At 37.9% G+C, this 19,232-nt stretch overlaps 1 protein-coding gene across 1 annotated transcript; it reads left to right on the top strand.

Annotated features, from left to right (window-relative positions):
* The first annotated feature begins 3,940 nt into the window (after window positions 1-3,940).
* On the top strand, window positions 3,941-10,395 carry LOC104081062 (glutamate receptor ionotropic, delta-2-like). The gene is made up of 2 exons (XM_009583659.1): window positions 3,941-4,219; window positions 10,023-10,395. Exons 1-2 carry the CDS (start codon window positions 3,946-3,948, stop codon window positions 10,058-10,060), a joined length of 312 nt encoding a protein of 103 aa, XP_009581954.1. The 5' UTR covers window positions 3,941-3,945; the 3' UTR covers window positions 10,061-10,395.
* The last annotated feature ends 8,837 nt before the right edge of the window (window positions 10,396-19,232 follow it).

Raw genomic sequence — 19,232 nt, 5'->3', positions numbered from 1 at the left:
GACACATTTGTAACCATAGCCATTTAAATTCTGCTTTGCTGGAAGTGCTTATACAAGCTGATAGCCTAGATGTAAATTATTTATTTCAAATTGCATTGGCTATGCTCTTTATTTTAAAAAATAGCACCATAAACACAAAATTAGGTTTATTTTCTTTAGATGTTGTGCCAAACTAACTTAGAAGAGATTTTACTTTAAAAGATCGCTTTTTCATTACTGGCGATCAGCCCACCAGTGTTGGAAATTCAGTAACTTTGCATTTTGAGAAAGACAAGATAAGCTGAGGAGTTAAATGTAATGCTGGGTCCATGCCAGTGGGTGCTATACATGAGATAGTCTCTATGTATATCTACAGTGGAGAAACATGTTAAATTATCTTATTTTATAGACATTCCTGATATTCTTTCTATGCAATGTGTAAAATTCTGTGATCAGTTTTATTTCTTTAGCTGGTGAAGGCCCAGTTTTCAATAGCATCCACTACCTGGCGGTTATGGGGCGAATTAATGTCTGGGCAACTTATGTTCAAACATAACTTATGATATGAGACAGCAGTGTTTTATAAACACTATTACTAATTTTCTGTTCCTTCTTTGCTAAACTTGCAATGGAGCTGTGTGTGCAAGTCCATTTGAATTTGACATTTCTACTGTCCTGAGGTCATAAAAGACACAGCGACATTTTTCTTTCTCTTGGTAATGGTGAACTAATATTCCTTGATCATATTGGCAGTAGACTAAATACCAGCTTGGAAAAACAGTCTCTGGGGAGGTCATAGTAAATTAAATTGCAACAGAGTTTTGAATGGCAAGGTAGCATTTAAGTCCTTTTATATGTATATGTGAGTGCGTGGAATTTTTTAACACACGTGGGACAAAATATAACTTGGATATTTCAGGCTCAAGAAGAAATGCAACCAGGATTTCAAATATGTTTGAACTAGAGCTTTTAGTCAAATGATAAGATACAGTTGAAAGATTTGGACCACTTGGAAAAGGATTTAACAGACCTTTTGTTTGTGAGGGGAAAAAAGGGTTAAGAAACACGTAGACCTCAATCTTATGCTTTTTACCAATCAACTCTTCCACTGGAGCCAACAGAAGTTCTTGGCTAAGGAATATGTGAATATCATATATCATAGTTTGACATATCGTATAGGCTTTAATTTGTATGTGTATAAATTGTAGAAATTATATTTCTATTAAAAGAATAATCCAGTTAGACTGACTCAGAGGAGAACTCTGCAACTCATGCACACATTTTCCAGAAAACCTGCCTCTGAGATAACAGCCTTTTCTCCAGCAGCTAATTCTCTGTGTATTAAATAGTCTCTAAGTGTACAGGAATAAGGTCCATTTGCAAGCATAATTAAGTGCATATTGCCCGAATCCAGCACACACGATTCTCATAAGCGTATCATGGAAGAAAGAGCCACACGGGCAACTTCAGTCCTGAGGCTATTGTAACAAACGTGGTGCAGTGTCAAGAGAGATGATTTTAATCCTTTATTCAGTTTGTTTGCCAGTATTAGCATTCGGCCCTGTGGAGCTAAATGTTCCGTGCTGTTTTCTTCCCCTTCATGTTTCAATAACAATTTTCACAAAAAGCGTGTTTCCCACTTCATAGCATTACAGGGAGTGTACTGGTTATTCTCAGTCTGAAAGTGTGCCTGGAAATTTAGACATTTTCAAGCGATTTCTGCAATGTGGTCCGACTCTGCTATAGTTTTAAAAGTCATGTTTGAGAGACTGGAGGGTCACACTACATATTTTATTCAAGCAGGTGGCATCAGGACCATGTAGACTTAAATTTTCATTGAATTAAAAGATTTTGCTTTTGCAAAATCTAACATGAATTTTATTTGTCTATCAGTATCTAGCTATAAGAATATCTACTGACATATTGATAGCTACAGGTATTTATTGATCGATAGATCAATATATCAATAAAAATAGTTTGTGTCTCAAGTAATAGCATTCTCACTGGGATTGCAACCTAGATATTGCAGTACTTACTGCAGGAGAACCATATCAGGACAGAGATTCAGCATCTCCCTAAAAAGGTAAATTGACAAGCCTTTTATCTTTGTTGAAAGTGATGATGAAGAATGTGAACAGGCAGCATAAAAGATGAATAGTTAATAAGATTGTTTTGAAATGTTCTGAATATTAGAAACTTGTGAGATACTGATTTTTTTTTTTTGTCCAATTACCAATGAGATTTGGTACTTTTCTGAAAAAGGATACTTGTGGTTATTGAAAATGTATTACCTTTAACCTGAAGGCCAGAAGATGGCCCAAAAACTGAGGTATATTCAGAGCATATATAGAGGGAACACTTTATCCTAAGCCAAAACACTTTGAAACTTCTCTGTGGGAACACTCGCCCTCCCATATTTATCTGCATGAAGGAGTTCAGAAGTGTTCCTATCGGACAGAGCTTCAGCAGCATCAGTACACCCTGGGAATGCACAGTGGCATGTTCCAGATCTCTGTATCTTAACGGGAATAATGCACTGGCTTTAGGAGAAGGTGGTTCGTTGCATTCATGACCTCTGGTGCTGTCCTTTAGCTATAAAGTCAAGCTCCACATGGGCCTGAATGAGGAACACCATTCCTCACACTGTAAATATTCCCATTGAGATCTATAAGTGTTTGTGGAGTGAAACATTACTCACTGTGACTAAGTGCCGTGTGATATGAGACAACAGGTCTAGTGCTAAAATATATTTTCATATTTTTAGGGGAATATATTCTCACATGTGGGTTTCTAGGTTTTGGCTGCACCTGTCATGTGTGCAGAATATTCCTGCAAAATAAGTAATTGCACAGTTTAGTATTAGATATGCGTATGTAAATACATATTACTCTTTACTGTCCCATTACCTAATTTACATGTGTAAATAAAGGTTAACTGCACATGTAGCTTTGCCAGTGGCAAATTGAGTATTTCAAAATTTAGCCTGGGGTGTGCTCTGGGGAACTATGCTACAGGCCCGTGGTGTTTCTTCATTCAAGCTCTCAAGTCTTTTAGAAACCCAATATAAACACTTGACTCTGCTGTATTTCACAGGGTAATCTTTCAAAATTACAGACCTAATCATTATTAATTCTTTTGATATTTATTGATTGCATTAACATTAATCACGATAAACACCTTTGGTATTAATGTGGATGTCATTGGTATTGTACTTCAGACTGTCTGCTGTAACTCAGCCCACATTAACAGGACCATTAGTTACAAGGTGTTATTTTTTGCCTAAACAACTCCATGCATGTCTTACGGAAGTGAAGAGAGTAAATGTATATAAACTGTTCATTGAATTCTGAAAACATTTTGCTATTTATAAAACTAGCTTTTTGGTTTGGTTTTTTTAATTAAAAAAAAAAAGGAAAAGAATAGGTCACATAAGATTATTGCATATATCTCTTAAAACCCAAAAGCAACTCAGTTTTTTCTTGGACAAGTTAATGTACATAATTATATTCAGCCTTCAAAAGTCGACGGCAAGCCTGAGCTGTTATTTCTTCGTTTTCTCTGTATAATGCAAAGATCCTATTCATCAAGCTGTTGTGCTAGACTTTGAGGAGTGCTCATCTCTTTGGGTGGTCATGTTAATTTGGTAGCTGGAATCAGTTCTTACTGTTCCTCAGAAGGCCCAGGGGTGGATCTCATTTTCAAGGGATAATTCATTTCTGGGCAAGGTGGATGGGGCAGTCTTCCAGCTTTCACCACAAGACAGCTCGAAGTGAATAGAGGAGCCTTGTGATTTTCATGAATTTTAGGTCTGAGTTATTCAATGTGCAAAATTTTACCCATATTTCATTTGATTGAACCTGTTGTGTTTCAATTCCCAGTGTCTGTGTTTCAACAGCAAAATAGGCCCTGTGCTCTGAACTGCTCTCATCTTGAATATCACTGTGTTTTCTTACAGCCTGTGACCTGATGAACCAAGGCATCCTGGCCCTTGTCAGCTCCATCGGCTGCACATCAGCAGGATCCCTGCAGTCACTGGCAGATGCCATGCACATCCCTCACCTCTTCATCCAGCGCTCAACGGCAGGAACGCCAAGAAGTGGCTGCGGGCTCACCAGGAGCAACCGCAATGATGACTACACACTCTCTGTCCGCCCCCCTGTCTACTTAAATGATGTCATCTTGAGGGTGGTTACGGAATATGCTTGGCAGAAATTCATTATTTTTTATGATAACGACTATGGTAAGTATTTATTTAGCAGGGTGATTTTTGTCAAATCCGTAATTCTGTTGAAAGCAGTCACATTACATCTTTATAGTCTTCCAACAGATTATGTTTTGCTTGTGAACATTTATGGTTCTGTCAGCATTTCACAGCACCTCAGAGAAATCTATTTCTAAAATCCATCAACATTTACAGGTTTATTTGGTAACTTCTTTGTTAGAGTTAGCTAATAAATGGAGAACTTAGCTGGCTTTCTATTCTGCCAGTGTTTATGAAGCATAAAAGTTTTTAGCAAGCTCTCATTTTTTGAACTATAGAAATACAAGATGGCAATTCAAGAGACAACATGTAAGATTTTACATTCTGTAGAATTGTTTCTTGTGTGGTGAATCTCTCCTGTTTGTTGGCATATATTTGATGGCCAGAAGCTGAAGCAGTGGTGAATGTAGGACAGAGACCTTGGCATAAATGTAAAACAGAGAGAACTTCTGGAGAGCAAAGAACTTGAGGAGGAAGGCCTGGAGAAGACAATGTTCCTTTTTTTTGGGGGGGTTCATTCAGTGTTTCTGAAAGGTGCTGAATTGATGGTGGTTGTGTGATAGAGTAAGTGCGACACAGACGGCAGCATCACAAGACTGCACCATCCAGCTTCGGTGACTCAGCCGAGTTCGGTACAGATATTTTCAACAGCTGAGAGGAGAGCTGGACAGATTTCTGTAGTACAGGTGCATTATCTAACTAATTTTATCATCTTCTTTTGTATGGAAAATTGCTTTGAAACCAGACCTGTTTTCTTCAGATGCATCCATTATTCATAAGTAACCATGACTCGTTTGGATGAACATTTTAAAACTTATTTTCAAAGTTAAATCTTCAAGTTATGGAAAAATGTTCACTTCAGCAATTTGCTGTGTATGTTCATTCAGGTCAGGTGTTATTGATTTTTTTTGTTCCGTGGCTATATAATAAATGCTTAAATTATAAAGATAGAAAATGATGAATAGGAGAGTTCCTTTTATAACGAAGCACCACCTAAAAGCCCCAGCCATAGCATAAGGAACACACACATAAAAACCCATCCAAAAAGCTTGCAGCAAGGAGTATTTTTGTTCATCTTCTATGAGTTTGTGCATTTAAGTACCAGTGTACCTACAAAGACCATAATCTTGCCAGCGAAAAGATATCTTTTTGCATGTATTTTTGAGTTTAAAAACCTCAAACAAATTTTATAATTAATATTTTTTAATAATTATATTCATAAATACTAGTTTTAAATTATTCAAGTTTCATTATTTAATTTGAGAATGCAGTTCAGACACCATGTCATTTTGTCCTTGATTTCTGGGTAAGAATATTATGGTATGACTTATGTAACACAGATGCCTGCCTGCAAGGAATAAGTTTCAGACCAGTAGCTCATTCAGTGACATGTCATCCCCAGCCATGACATGTGGCAGATATTAAGTCTTTCCACCAGCCTTTATGGCGTTCTGACTTCAGTAGTATACAAGTAATGCCATACTGGCCAAGACAGATTGGTAATCTGACTCTGATCAGTGATCACTATTACCTACATCAGGAAAAGGTGCAAATAAAAATTCTTCATTTAGTATATACTGAGCAGTCTAACCTTTTCTAACCTTTTCTAACCCTTTTCTAACCTCTTCTAACCTTTTCTAACCCTTTCTAACCATTTGTGTGGTTTGGGTATTTTGGGTGGGTTTTTTGGGGTTTTGTGTTGTCTTTTTTTTTGTTTGTGTGTGTGCATAGTTTGGGACTAATCCATAAATAGAAAGATTTTAAACGCAACCTGAGATTTGAGTTAACCTGCAACTCTGAATAGGGCTATTATCTGTGCAAAGGTATAATGTTTCTTTAAATTGTGCTAAATCCTTGATTTCAACAGCCATCCTAGGGCAGCAAGCAGTTTCTATACTCTTTTTATGCTTCCTACAGTTTCTTTATAAAATTTCATGTTGCTGATTTCATTGACTATCTCCTCCTCCACTTTTAATAAGAAACAAGAGAGCAGAAGTTTCAGAACACCATCTCTAACGTGAGGCCTCTCCTGTTATTTCCATTACCGTGAGAGTTGTTCTCTGACTCTCCTCTTCTTGCTTATACCGGAATGCCTCTCTAATTCCTCACTGCCCTGTTTCGGGTGAAATCATTAGGCTTGACACAGTATTTTGCCCATTCTTAATTCTCTTAGGTTTTGATCTATGGCAGTAGTTTTCCGTGTACCTGTGATGACATTATTTTCTTAGCAGTCCCTAGAAAACAATCTTGCCAGGAGCTTATTATAAATCTTAACAAATTATGTTGCTTTCTCCCTTTTTCCTGCTATTTTATTGATATACTGAAAGCATTTCCAGTATGTTAGCAGTGCACATTTTCTCTTCCCAGGTTCTGTATTGACCAAAGAGGGGCTTGCACAGAGGGAGGGGCAGAGAAATTCAGGGAGTGAAAAGAGGAGCTGGAATCACTTGTTTATGGATTGTAGAGTGGAGAAGTCTGAATTCAGTATTCACCCTGCTTTGAGCAGGAGGTTGGACTGTGTGACCTCCTGAAGTCCCATCCAACTCTAATTATTATATGTTTCTGTGATGTTTGAGAAAGCCATTCGTTTAGATCGGTCTACAGATGTGAAGTATTTAAAAAAAAAAAAAATATCCCAGCATCAGTTTGGGGTTTGTAAAACAGAGTTGGCCCAAGAACTCCAGAAGAGCTTGAGGAAGGGTACATTGCTGTTATCTTTTGTGCCTGTTTTAGAAAGAAATCAAGACTGGGCATGCAGACATAGGATGGAGGACCATCCCGTTGGTCAAAGTGTCAGTGCAGCTAAGGGCAGTTGCAGTTCCCTCTGAAAGATCCCAGTCCCATTCCTCAGCTTGCCTGAGAGGATCTGCCGCAGTATGAGATTTATTTCTTTTCTCAGCTCATACAGACCTAAAATCAAATTCTGGTTGGAAGCTTTGCTCAGTTTAACTGCATGCAGCAGTTAATATTAGACATTATAATGTAACATTTAGTATTAAACATTAAAGTAGGTGGGAGATCAACATCTGCATTAGAATTGAATTTGTATTAGGAAGAGACTATTGATATGTTCTGCACAGTCCTCTGCAGAACTGACACTTGTGCAAACAAAGCAATTTCTTGCCCCGGTGGGGTTTTTTTGTATGTGGTGATCTTTCCTTCTCAAGGGGTGTATCATAACATTAAGTGATGTCTCCATAGCAGTAAATGGCACTTAAAAAGTAATGGAAATATGGATTCTGATATGTGTTAATCCTTTATTTTTTCCCATTGTTGCCATCTTTTTGTAAGTTAGAAAACATGAAAACGCTGTTAGACTGACTCATTCCAGCAACCAGCAGAATTCCAATACTTTCCTTTCTGAGAAATTATTTTGTATAGTGATTTAATTTAATGATTTATAACAAAATACTTTATTTGTATTACTGAAATTATTTCCATTAATAATTTCGCTCTGTGAAAGAAAATGTGCCTTTCATATTTAAAATAAATTTTCCTACAGTAAAATTGGGCTCATAGCCAAAGTAAATATTGTGGTAAACCAGATCCCTTGCACCTTTAAAAGAGGCTGCAACCATTTATGTGTCAATTCATCAATATCTTAGTTTTTTCATCCTATGAATTGAATTGCTTTTGATTTTTATCTTGCAGTCTATCACAGATTCCTTTTCATTAAGGAGAGTTAGAGAGTTAGAGAACTGTTTGTAATTAGAAGTGTGTCTTTCTGCAGGGCCGAGAGTTATTCCCCAATGTTATCCTTTTTTAAAACTCCCAAATTCTTTTTTGAATGTAAGTAGACAAGTATATTCAGTTTTAACATTTTAACACTTTTTCTATCTAAATGTCAGAAGATTCAAGTCTACTTAAAGGTTCTTTACCAACAAAGAAAGTTAAAGTCTCTGAAGGAAGCAATTCTTTCATTAAGTCATAACCAGCTGGGTGTTGAAGTGATGTAGAACTGCGTTTCTAAAATAATTGACATCTAAGTTTTTAACTGATGTTTTTTTTCCAAGTAAAATTGTAGGTAGGCTGACTATTCTAACACAAAACAAAACAAAAGACACCTTGATAATAGTAAAAAAATTATTTAGGGCAGGCACGGGAACCTGGCTTGTGCTGCTGTTCACTGCAGCCATGGGACACCGACCCTCTGTGGAAGAGCTCACGTGCCATGGTCCCACAGTGCTTGTGGGTCTGTCTCAAATATTCGCTTCAGAAGACCTCAAAGAGAACATGGTCCTGCAGGCCCTCCACCAGCCTCAACCCTCTCAGGTAGCTGGGTCCATTCCTGAAGGAATTCAACCTCACTATTGCTGTCTGCTCTCCCCTAAATGCTCTGGAGTACCTCAGAGATGTTCAGGACGAATATTTTTATGATGAGGGTGGTGAAACACTGGAACACAGAGAGGTGGTAGATGCCCCATCCCTGGAAACATTCAAGGTTAGGTTGGACGGGGCTCTGAGCAACCTGATCTAGTTGAAGATGTCCCTGCTCACAGCAGGGGAGTTGGACTAGATGAGCTGTAAAGGTCCCTTCCAACCCGAACTATTCTATGATTCTATGATTTTGCTGCTGTTGGCTTAGTTAAGCTGAATAACTAGTGAAAGATTTTAGTAAAGCTGTAGTCTTTTGTCAGTGGTAGAGCATTGCCAGTAACAAATGTGAGGCTAACGCACAGTAACAGTTAATGAGTGAGGAGCTAAGAAAAAAGAACGTTTTAACTTGAACAGACTTAGGTGGTATGTGTTTGTATCTCATTTATTACAATTGTGTCTTTACCTTTAGTGTATAAACTCAGATGAACTTGTGAAAATCAGAATGAGATGAGTCTTCTTTTCCCCCAACTTTGCTCTCTGCTGGGATGATCTAGTTCAAACTCCAGTGAAAATACTGCAGTCAGTCCCCTTGTATTCAGTGTGTTTTGTTCCTTGAGGTAAAACAAGATAAAGGCCTGCCCAGCACATGAAATCTGATTTTGCTTAAAGAAGATTTCATATGAGGGTATTAAGAGTGTTCAAGGACAATTCTGCGCTTCTTCAAATGCCATTAAGGACAGTCTTCTTGCACAGTTAAAGAGTAGGCGGCATGAAATGCAGCAAAATTATGCAGTAGATTGATGCCTTTCTCAACTTGCTATTAAAATTACTATCCACATGGTATGTACAAGCCGAATTTACTTCATTTAAGCAGCTAAATCGGCTCCTACTCTTTTTATTCTTGACTGCTCAGCTCAAATTGTAGGATCACTGTGTTGCAGAGGGTAGCTGTGCATCTCCTTACAAGCCAGCGTAGAGACTTGGCAGTCCCTCCACTAAGTCTCTGAACTCTTCCTTAGGACCATCAGCGCCCTTTTCAGTGAAGGCATTTTCAGACTGGACACTATAAATGTATAACTTATACCTTTGGAAATTGCAAAGTTTAGATTTGTAAAAAGAGCCACTGACATCTGTAAACGTTTTGAGCAAGCTTTGCCAAGTTATTACATCTTTACTTTATGGTTTCAAGTTCAAAGCAAACAAAATGCAGCTTGGAACAGCAAATCCTGCCTTACCCACAGACTGGCATCTGACAATGGCCAGTCCCCAAGTAGTAACATGAAAAAGACCCTTACACATTCAGTCACAGAGGAAAAGAAATGAAGTAGTCATTTGAGATCTGAATGTGTGAGCCCAGGCTATATAAGCAGAGTAATTGACCTAGAATCCCAGCATATTGTTGTTTTTTATCTCTGTGGTGTATCAACAAGGGGCAAGCTTTTGTAATTCATATCTTACTCTTCAGGCAGTTTACAGTTCACTGTATTTTCTGGGAATACATAGATATTTTCCTGTAGTAGTAAATTCTTTATGAAGAAACCAGTCAGTCATTGCAAGAACATAATAGTGAATTTTGTGCAATTTACTGTGTAGGTATCTCTGCATTTCTAAGATGAAAGGGAGAAAGTCTAGCTGTTTGAAAACATTTATTTTTAATGTTTTGTTGGTGCCGAAGCAGATAGAATGATTCTGCACTTTATCTAGAAAGGTTGGGGGAATAAGATTTTTTCTGGAGAATGAATTTTGTCTTATTTCCTATTCTCTCTTGTAGTGGTGGAAGTAATATTTTAAAATCCTTCTGTATTTTATATTAAAAAAAAAAGAAGTTAAGAAATCCCACTTCTCTGTCCAAATTTCTCGCCTAACCTTGTGTTTTTCAACCCAGTATGCCTTTGATATGCAACCATCACTGTTGATTTATGCCATATTTACTGATTCCAGGACTAAGATTTCTTTGCTTACAGTTTTTTGACCTTCCTACTAATACTATGTGTATTTGGCAATGGACATTTGCCATTCCCTTAGATGGTAATTTAATTTTAACTTTTGTAAAGGAAAGAAACAAAACAAGCATTAAGGCTATGAAGAGGATTTGCTCTGTGAGGCTAAAGGAGGCACTCCCATAGCAAATGGAGGTTGAAGAAGTAATTGAAGACTTCACTGAAAGGGAAGGGAGGAGGCTGCAGTAGGAAAGTGTTTAGAGGGCACCTGTCTCGCAGAAACTTCCTCATGGATCTCCCCTCTTGCTCCTCAGCATACGCAGGGGTTTCAGATTATTTGTGCACCAGGAAAGGATGACGGCAGTGGTATCAGGTACCTGGTCACATCACTAAAAAGATGTCTCAAGCTCAATCTGAGGGAAGATTTCAGAGAAAAACAATAAAATACAATCTCAAGGAGGAGAGGAGTGAGATCTGTATTACTGAGGATTCCAGCCTAAGTAAAGAGGTCTGTGAAACTATGAAGATAAAAGAGAGCATTCTCCCCATCCCTGCCCCAGGAAGGTGGTTGTTTTCAAATAAATTGACTGTAATGCTATAGGATGGCAGTACTGTTCTTTAAAGATCCTGGAAAAGAAGGGATTATACCTGGAACTCGAAAGGCTGAGCTGCCTGCAGACAGGCTGCCTCTCCTGTGTTGTAAGAGCAGTGATAATCTAAGATGATGCCCATCTGTATGTATGAGGCCTGGATTCCTAGTATCTCCTTTAAAAACCATATAAAGTAAGTAATTCCATTGACACTTTCCTGCATACACATTTTCCAGAAATAAATATATGATGACCACTGACAAAGATGTGCTTGAAACCATAACATTTTCAAATCATTTAAAGTTTTAATGCAAGTTTGATAAAGATTCATAAAAGAATCACACTCTCTTTAATCGATTGCAAATGCTTATAATTACCCTGAGGCTGTTTTCAGCTGCCTGATGACTATAATATTCTCAAGTCTGTCTCCAGACAGTCTTAAAACTGTTTATTACTCATCTGGCTCTTTGCCAACTTCCCGTACTCATTTACTTCACTGTGCCTCAATAAACGTATAATTAATTCAAGCTTATTATTGAACTTTTTTTTCCCATTAGTATTTATTATGTCATCCAGATAAGGAAAGGAACATGTATTTTTCATCTGTGTAACTTTAATGTGTCACTTAATTATATTGCAAGTTAGCAGCTCTTTGTGAGAACTTTTGTAACAACTTGCTTTTGCTGGTTGACATTACCACTGGAAATTGAATATATATTTTGATTGACCCTAAAATTATTCAACTTCTGAGACAACTGAACTATTCTATAAAATTTCTCTAGTGGAACAATGGCCATGCTTCTGCTTTTCAACCACGAAATAGTTGGGGGAATGCATTCCAGGAGCTATAAGTGAATATGTAGAACGATAAGAGAGGGTTTGTCATTCACTCATGTTGCTGTCTTTAAGGATGGAATGGATAAAACATTCGAAGGCTTGGCCTGACAGCCGTCTGTGTTCTGTTAGTAAGGAAGGAAGACCAAATTTTTTATTATATCTAGAATTTCAGTGCTGAGGTCAAAATAAAACTGTAGATGTTCTCCTAATATCTGTGTAACGGGTAATTGCTGTAAATGAGGTGCTATCTCGAGGTTTTGCAGAGGTATGAGATTTCTTTCGTATATGCACAGTCTGATAGTGTCAGAAGAAAAGTGACTTATTTTAAGAATATTTGAATACCTGAACCTTGCACCGATTTCCATTACTGTTTGCTAAGTATTTTTCAACTCTCAACACATTGTTTTAATAACTTCTCAGAAGTAATAAAATTGAGTTTGTAAACTGTTATTTTGGCAGCTAAATAAATGTGCAATAATTTCCTCTTTTGATAATTGTTCAAAGTACTTTGCATGTTGAATGGAAGAAGTTATACCACCGTTGGAAAAAAGGTATGAGTTAGGCATAATAACATCGTAAATGTCAGGTAGTATCATAAATTGAAAAGAAAACATCTCTCTGAGAGTTTTAACCAGTCAAGAAAAAGAGGAAGCAGAGAGACAGGAAAAAGCCAGAAAATATTTATTATGCTATTTCTAAATCTTAGTTTATCAGCATTGCTTTCATAGCTTATGTTCTTCACAGCACCAGTCCACTCATAAAATATTCCTGTTCCTATAGCGTAAACTTTTAATCAACTGAAAAAGTCATTGAGGAGCAGATTGATGCACAGTCAGAGAATAATTTGTCTTAAGTAAGATTATAACACACATAGTCACACTTGGTTTATTACCAGCAAGTCTGCAAGGACAGTCACTTTGCTGTTCCCCACCACCTCCTTGCAAAGGGATGCATGGTTCCTCATGCTTCTGAAAACCAACAGGGAGCAGTGGGGACCTACAGGGTGAGTTGGTGTATCATAAAGACAGAAGTATAGATTACTTGCTATTAGATAAAAGTGTATACCTAGGCAGAGGTATGGAGCTCTTGTACAGTTGTATAGGATTTAAGTATAGTTTTTCAAGTTTGGCATGATTTTTATCAGAAGAGTAAATGCTGAAGATAAACAGTGCTAAGCTCTAAGCCGTTATCATCTTTGGAGGCACTAGGCAAGGAAAATTTATTTCTTTGCAAGAGGTTGTTTTACTCAAAGGCAACTCCTAGAAACCTATTGGAAATCTCTAATGCAAACTGTAGTCAAAAAGAAATTGAATGAAGAGTTACAAAACAGGTTACACAGTCAAAAGTACGTGATTATAGAATTTATTGACTTGTCAGCCTCCATGATATGAGGGATTGATCACAATCTGACTCCCTTTCTATGTTTGAGAAGCTAAGGTAGCAGCTGATACTCTTAAGGATTAGTTCTAGCTTCAATTTTATTTATCTTTTTTGTTTGTTTGTTTGTTTTCCCCTTTCTTTCCAGTTAAAAAACTGAGAAACTCAAAGGAAAAATCTTGTGTCAATCACCAGTAAGGTTGGAAACTTAAGTCTTGCAGGATTTAAAAACTGGAAAAGTTATTATCTCTCCCCCAACATTGATTCAGCTACTTGAGACTATCTATATTGATTTTTCTTATTTAAAGGATAATCTCTAATAATTGATCTATGGCATGACACAAAAAATAGCTAAGGTAAATGACATTTGGACGATCCTTTAAAATATGGATTACATAGACATTTCAGTAGTGCCACAATAGTTCAATATCAAACAACAAAATTGAAGTTACTTGTTTTTATTGTGGTTTGAAATGGAAACATCTTCAAAAAAAGAAAAAAGTATATAAGTATATTTTTCTCCCTTTTTCTCAACTGGATGATATTAAGAAATTTGAGAAAATTTATTGGTGTTTTTTTTTTTTTAATGTGTGAAATTTCAGAAAATTGCAAGCAAGGGAGGAAAAAAACCCAGTCATTCTTACCATTTACAAATTTTCAGTTTCCCCCAAGAAATATCATTCCCACTTGCTAGGTTCCAGAAATTTTGATAATATAATTGAGATGTCATATGTAATTAAACATTTGAGCTTAAATTTACTTATAATGAGTTGAACTACTGCTGTATTCTCTGAAGCTAGATCATCCAGCTGAAACAGTTCAGGTAACTGCTCCCTCTTAGTTCCCAAATGCTAATATGAAAGTGCTATGTAGATGGGTTTTTTTGTTTAACTTTGGAGGTTCACTGAATTACATATAAGCTGACTAATGAGAGGGAATCCCACTGCTGTGAAAGCAGGATGAAGGACTGTTATTGAATCATCATGCTAAATTGTTGTTTTCCTCAGTCTAGATCTTAACCATGTTAATAAATATCAACATGTGCACAGGAATGCGAACACTGCTCAAGGCTTTAAACAGAGCAGTGGCACCATCAGAGTCCGGCCAGAGCTGCACATCTCCCTTGTGTGCAGTGCATTTCCATAATTAATAGTTGCTGTCATGTTGACCATCATTATGTAAGGAAGAATCACTGCGCTAGACTTAGAAAGCTTTCTTGATAAGAGTTTGAAGAGTGTCATTTGTTATACAATGGCTTTTCTCATCAACTGTACAAATAAATTGGTCTTTTGTGTAAATCAGCCAGTGAATATTTATGACAGGTGCATTCACCTTTACTGCTACAGCTTGAATCAGTTGGTATTTATCATCTGGATACTGAGAGGAAAATGTTCTCAGATCAGAAATGGTATCAGAGGGAGGATGAGCTAATGACTGTAAACCAGGTTTGGGATAACAAAAGTGCTGAGTAACAGTGAGCGCCTTGTAATTTAGATGGAATACAATGATAGAGGTGGATAGATTCATTTATTACCATTGGTGAATAGTGCCATCTTTTTCTTCTCCTGGTCATAGTGTGATCTGAAAATTTTTTAGAAACTTTGCATCTACTTCTAACTTGTAGATTTCGCATTTTTAATAAGGGTGTAGTTGTTTATTTAATATTTGCTGTTCATTTTGTACTGCTTGTAAAATCTTCACTGCATATACATACTAGTTTTCCTGTATGAGAAGCCTGAACCCCAGCATATTTTGTTCTAGGATGTCCTGATCATTAGACTTTCCCCAAGATGGATTGGGGGACTTGTTCCCTCTGAAATTATTCCTCTGCGTAGAAACAGAGATGGCAAAGAAAAGTTACATAGGTCCAGAGAAAACAAAGAAGTGAGGGACATCTGATCCAGTGACGATAAAACCCTTGTAGAAGGACCACTTTTTTTTTTTTTATATTAAGATCAGGTTGTGGAAGTCAGGAATCTTCTTGCACAATGTGTATCACATATACAGAGTAGAGACCTCCATGAAAAGAGAGCAAAGACACAATTTCTCCTTTAATCTGGTGTTGAGGAAAGCTGCGGATTTTAAATCCTCCTGATCTCCTGAAAATACTGGCTCCTTCTCCCTATCTCCTGGCTGTGCATATTTTCTGCCACGCAACTGCTGAGCTTTCCATTAAATGGTGCTATTGTTTGTGTTATGTGAGGTCTGAGTGTTCCTGTCAGGTTGGTCATTTAAGGAGATTTAGGTATAGGACCCGTAGTCTGTGAATGATGCTTAGCTCTGCTCTGAGCATGCCCTGCAACAGCATTTAAGATACTTACCTGTTTCTTGTGGTTTCTCCAGTATTGAAAAGATTGTTCAATGAAAAGACAGTGTGGGTTTAGGTGCTTGCACTCGATTTGACTTGTGCTTTATTTCCGAAGTTCTTTCTTAGGTCACGTCCACAATAACTGACGCAGTAATGACAAGTCTGTGGTAAAGCTGGCACCTGAATTCTGATCTCAAGTTGAGTCGTATCATGCTGAGTACTTGCATTTGAATATATCAGGCAGGTCTTCAGAGCTTAGGAGGCCATGGGCCTTGGACTCAGCCGTGCAGGATGCTCTGCACATGCACCTCAGCTGCGGCTACAGCCAATCTGGTGTGTCCAGTGTTGGACCTTCTGTGCAAGCAGTGCAGAGCATAAGACCTTCCTATAGACCTCTGCCTTGTGGTGGCATGGTTATGTATGGGAAGGTCATTTCCAACAGAGTCCTTGGTAAGTTTTGCTTGCCTTGCTCTTTGTTTATTAGACTTTCCAAGCCAACTTCACAATCTCTTAAATCGGCCACAATTTTGGGTCGAAAGAGGATGTTTGGTAATGTTTTCATTTAAATTGCCAGCCTGGTTTAACCCTATAGCTGATGCTGAGTTTCTGACTGCAGAATGGTACTATGTTCTTGTGCATGCATGTGTAGAGTGGAAGTGATGTACAGTGAAAAAACAGAAAACGTAATACTAACTAATAGTGACGTGAGTTGGGAGAGGAGATAGCAACTTTGGCTCTAGCATTAGTCTGTGTCTATGTCGTAACTTTGGCTTTCATCAGTAAGGAGGATAATTAATACTGGTGATAATGGGCAGCTCTTCTGCATTTCTGAAAATGACTGTGACTCATCTGATTTAAATAGAAAACAGAAATGTGTCTTCTGGCTGGGCGGCAAGTTGGCTAGCAAATTCGGGGCAAGAAACACCTGTGTTCCAGACGTGAACAGTTCTGTGTCTCCGCAGTGGAGCCATCTGTGCCACAGGTTGCTTGCCAGATTTTTCTGCAGAAGGAGTTTATTAGAAAGATGATTCCACAGTGCAGTGGAATATGCCACTTTCAGACAATCCACGCAGGAAAGATAATGCTGCCCATTCAGTGGCAGCATCTGTTCTTTGGCATATGCTTTGAATATGATCATTGCTAGTGACTTGCTGCTGAAATATTGGAAGCACCATCATGATTTAAATAGCATTTAAATAGCAGGGTGGTTTTATGTGCTCTCTGCTGTTTCATAGCAGCAGGTGAGCATCACCAATATCTCCATTCTTCTACTGGGTAAGCTGAGGTATAAGCAAAGTCTGTATTTATTTGCTGCCCACAGCTTTGTGTTGTATCAATGCCAAAGGTAGAAGTAGTAAGGCAGTTTTATGAATCCTGGTTTGGTATCTTCTCCATTAGAATGGTGCTGTTTTCCTGAAAGCGTATCACACAGCTGACCATGCCAACGGTATGGTATCTAATAAATGTAGAACTGTAGAATAGTACTGGACCTCTGTCCTTTTGGCCCTTTATTAGGTGAAGATTCAATATAATTGTTTCATTGTTTATATTTGCAGATATTTGTGCTGAACAAAGCCATTTGATCCCATAATCTGGCTTCTGTGACAACACAGATTATACACAATATCAACCAATAACTCCAGTGTGTTTATAAATTCAGGTCAAGTGAAATTACATTCTTGTTTTGAAAGGACAAATAAAACTTTGTTTGGTGGTTCCTCCCTACCTTGTTCTGCTGTTGGAGAAGAATATATGGATTTATGCTATAGAATTTAAGTTTTTAGAAAGGCTTTCATAGCCTAAGTAACTTTTCCCCCTGATATTTTGATGGTGTATCTAGATCCCATCTACATGTGTTCCTTGTACTTCAATAATTTTGACTCCAACTGGTCAGTTTTATCCAGTTTTTATTCCATTTGTCTGGGTGTTGAGTAACTCTCAGGGTGGGTGATCCTCGGGAACTTTAGAATGAAGGTGTTAAAGTGGAAAGAAGTTATTTTATCATTTGCATAGAACTAGGCATATTTGTAGCAGTTCAAATAATCTTGTTGCTGCTTAAATTGGTATTTAAAGTGCCAGAAAAATTTCTAACGTCTGATTAGATTGAATTTAATTTTCCTGATTTAGATATTAAATAGAAACTGTAATTAGTATCTGATTCTCTTATGGAACTTTATTTTTAGGGTAAGGCTGTATTTTATTCGTGCTTAAACTATTCTTGAAGTGTTTAGTAATACTGGTATTTCGGCAGTGTCTGAAGAATGGGGTTGCAGTGCTGAATGCCTAAAATAGCTTAAACACCTAAAATACCATTTCTTTCCATTTTCGTGGTATTTTAGAGCTCTAGACAAGAGACACAACTTGCTGATTGTAACAGTCCAACTTCCAACACTAACCCTGTTGAATTATTTTTGTGGACTGTTTGATTATAACCTATTACATGTTATTTCTTTATAATTTGAAGTATCTCGATAATCTGGTGCCAGAGGATGGCTATCTGTTATACCCTCTACTTAGTACATCTCTGCTGGGGAGACAGGCAGAGCGTTTTCTTTACCGTGGAGACTGAACTTTGTTTTCCTTATGTTACTGTTTGTGGCCGAAAATAAGCAGATCAATGTATGAATGTCTAAACCTCAGATCTTCTTGATAGGGCTGCTGGACTTCTGTGAAGCCCAGAAGTTCTCTGATATCTTATTTCACAATAACCTGAAGTCAAATGCCAAAACGACCTGTGTTTGTCAGAACTTCTAAATTTCAGAGTATGTTGGCCCCCCCAAATCCTCAAATGCATAGCTCAATAAAAAGAGTATTCACGAGGCTTGGAAAAGAGGAAGGCTTGAATTTAGTTTTGGTACAGTTTTGCCAGCAAAGTCAAGCACAAAGATTTCTAGCTCAGGTATTTCCAGCTTTTTCCTGAAGACCCATCAGTTTGGACGCTGGAGTATTCCTGCTAGGCTCCCTTTGGGCCATGTTGTGTTCATCTGCTGTGGTTACTAGCCAGACCTTAGTTGCATTGGTCTTTCACTGGCATAGTTCCCATGTTAAATCCACATGTGACATCTCCATAATCTTCTCAAGGGTTTCTCTGTCATGTTGCTGATGCTTTGCTGGGGGTGGGGAGTTACATAATTCTCCCCCTGTAGCTCGGACCTCTGGCCACGTTTGCCTCACGTTTGCAGGACTGACCACAGCTGAATGCTGGTAGTACTGCTCTCTCGACAGCTAACGGAGGGTGCCCGAGGTCTAGGCAGTTTTGGGGGAAAATTTTAGAAGACTTCCTCACAATATTTTCCTCAAAAGGAGTGATTTTCGTTATTTCCTCTGGTCTTAAAATGAACTTCAGTTCCTCTAAAAGCTGTCACCTGCCAGTGCAGCTACTGGAATCCTGATAAAGTAAAACAACAGCTACATGCTCTACTATTCTGTGTGGTTTGTCTTGGGGTTACCCTGAGCTATTATCACAACGTGCCAGCACAGTGTCACTTGTATCACCTGCAAAATAGACCACCCTAAGGGCCAGCCAAGAGCCCTTTCCTGATAGAGTTTATGGCTGTTTGTGTAACATCTCTTCTAGGGCTTTTGAGATTCTCCATCCCATATTTACTCATCCCATGTTAGGA

The sequence above is a fragment of the Fulmarus glacialis genome, unplaced genomic scaffold, assembly GCF_000690835.1.
Source record: "Fulmarus glacialis isolate BGI_N327 unplaced genomic scaffold, ASM69083v1 scaffold10458, whole genome shotgun sequence".
NCBI lineage: Eukaryota > Metazoa > Chordata > Aves > Procellariiformes > Procellariidae > Fulmarus > Fulmarus glacialis.
The sequence above is the reverse complement of the archived record's forward strand: the minus strand, read 5'-3'. Positions and strand labels throughout refer to the sequence as shown.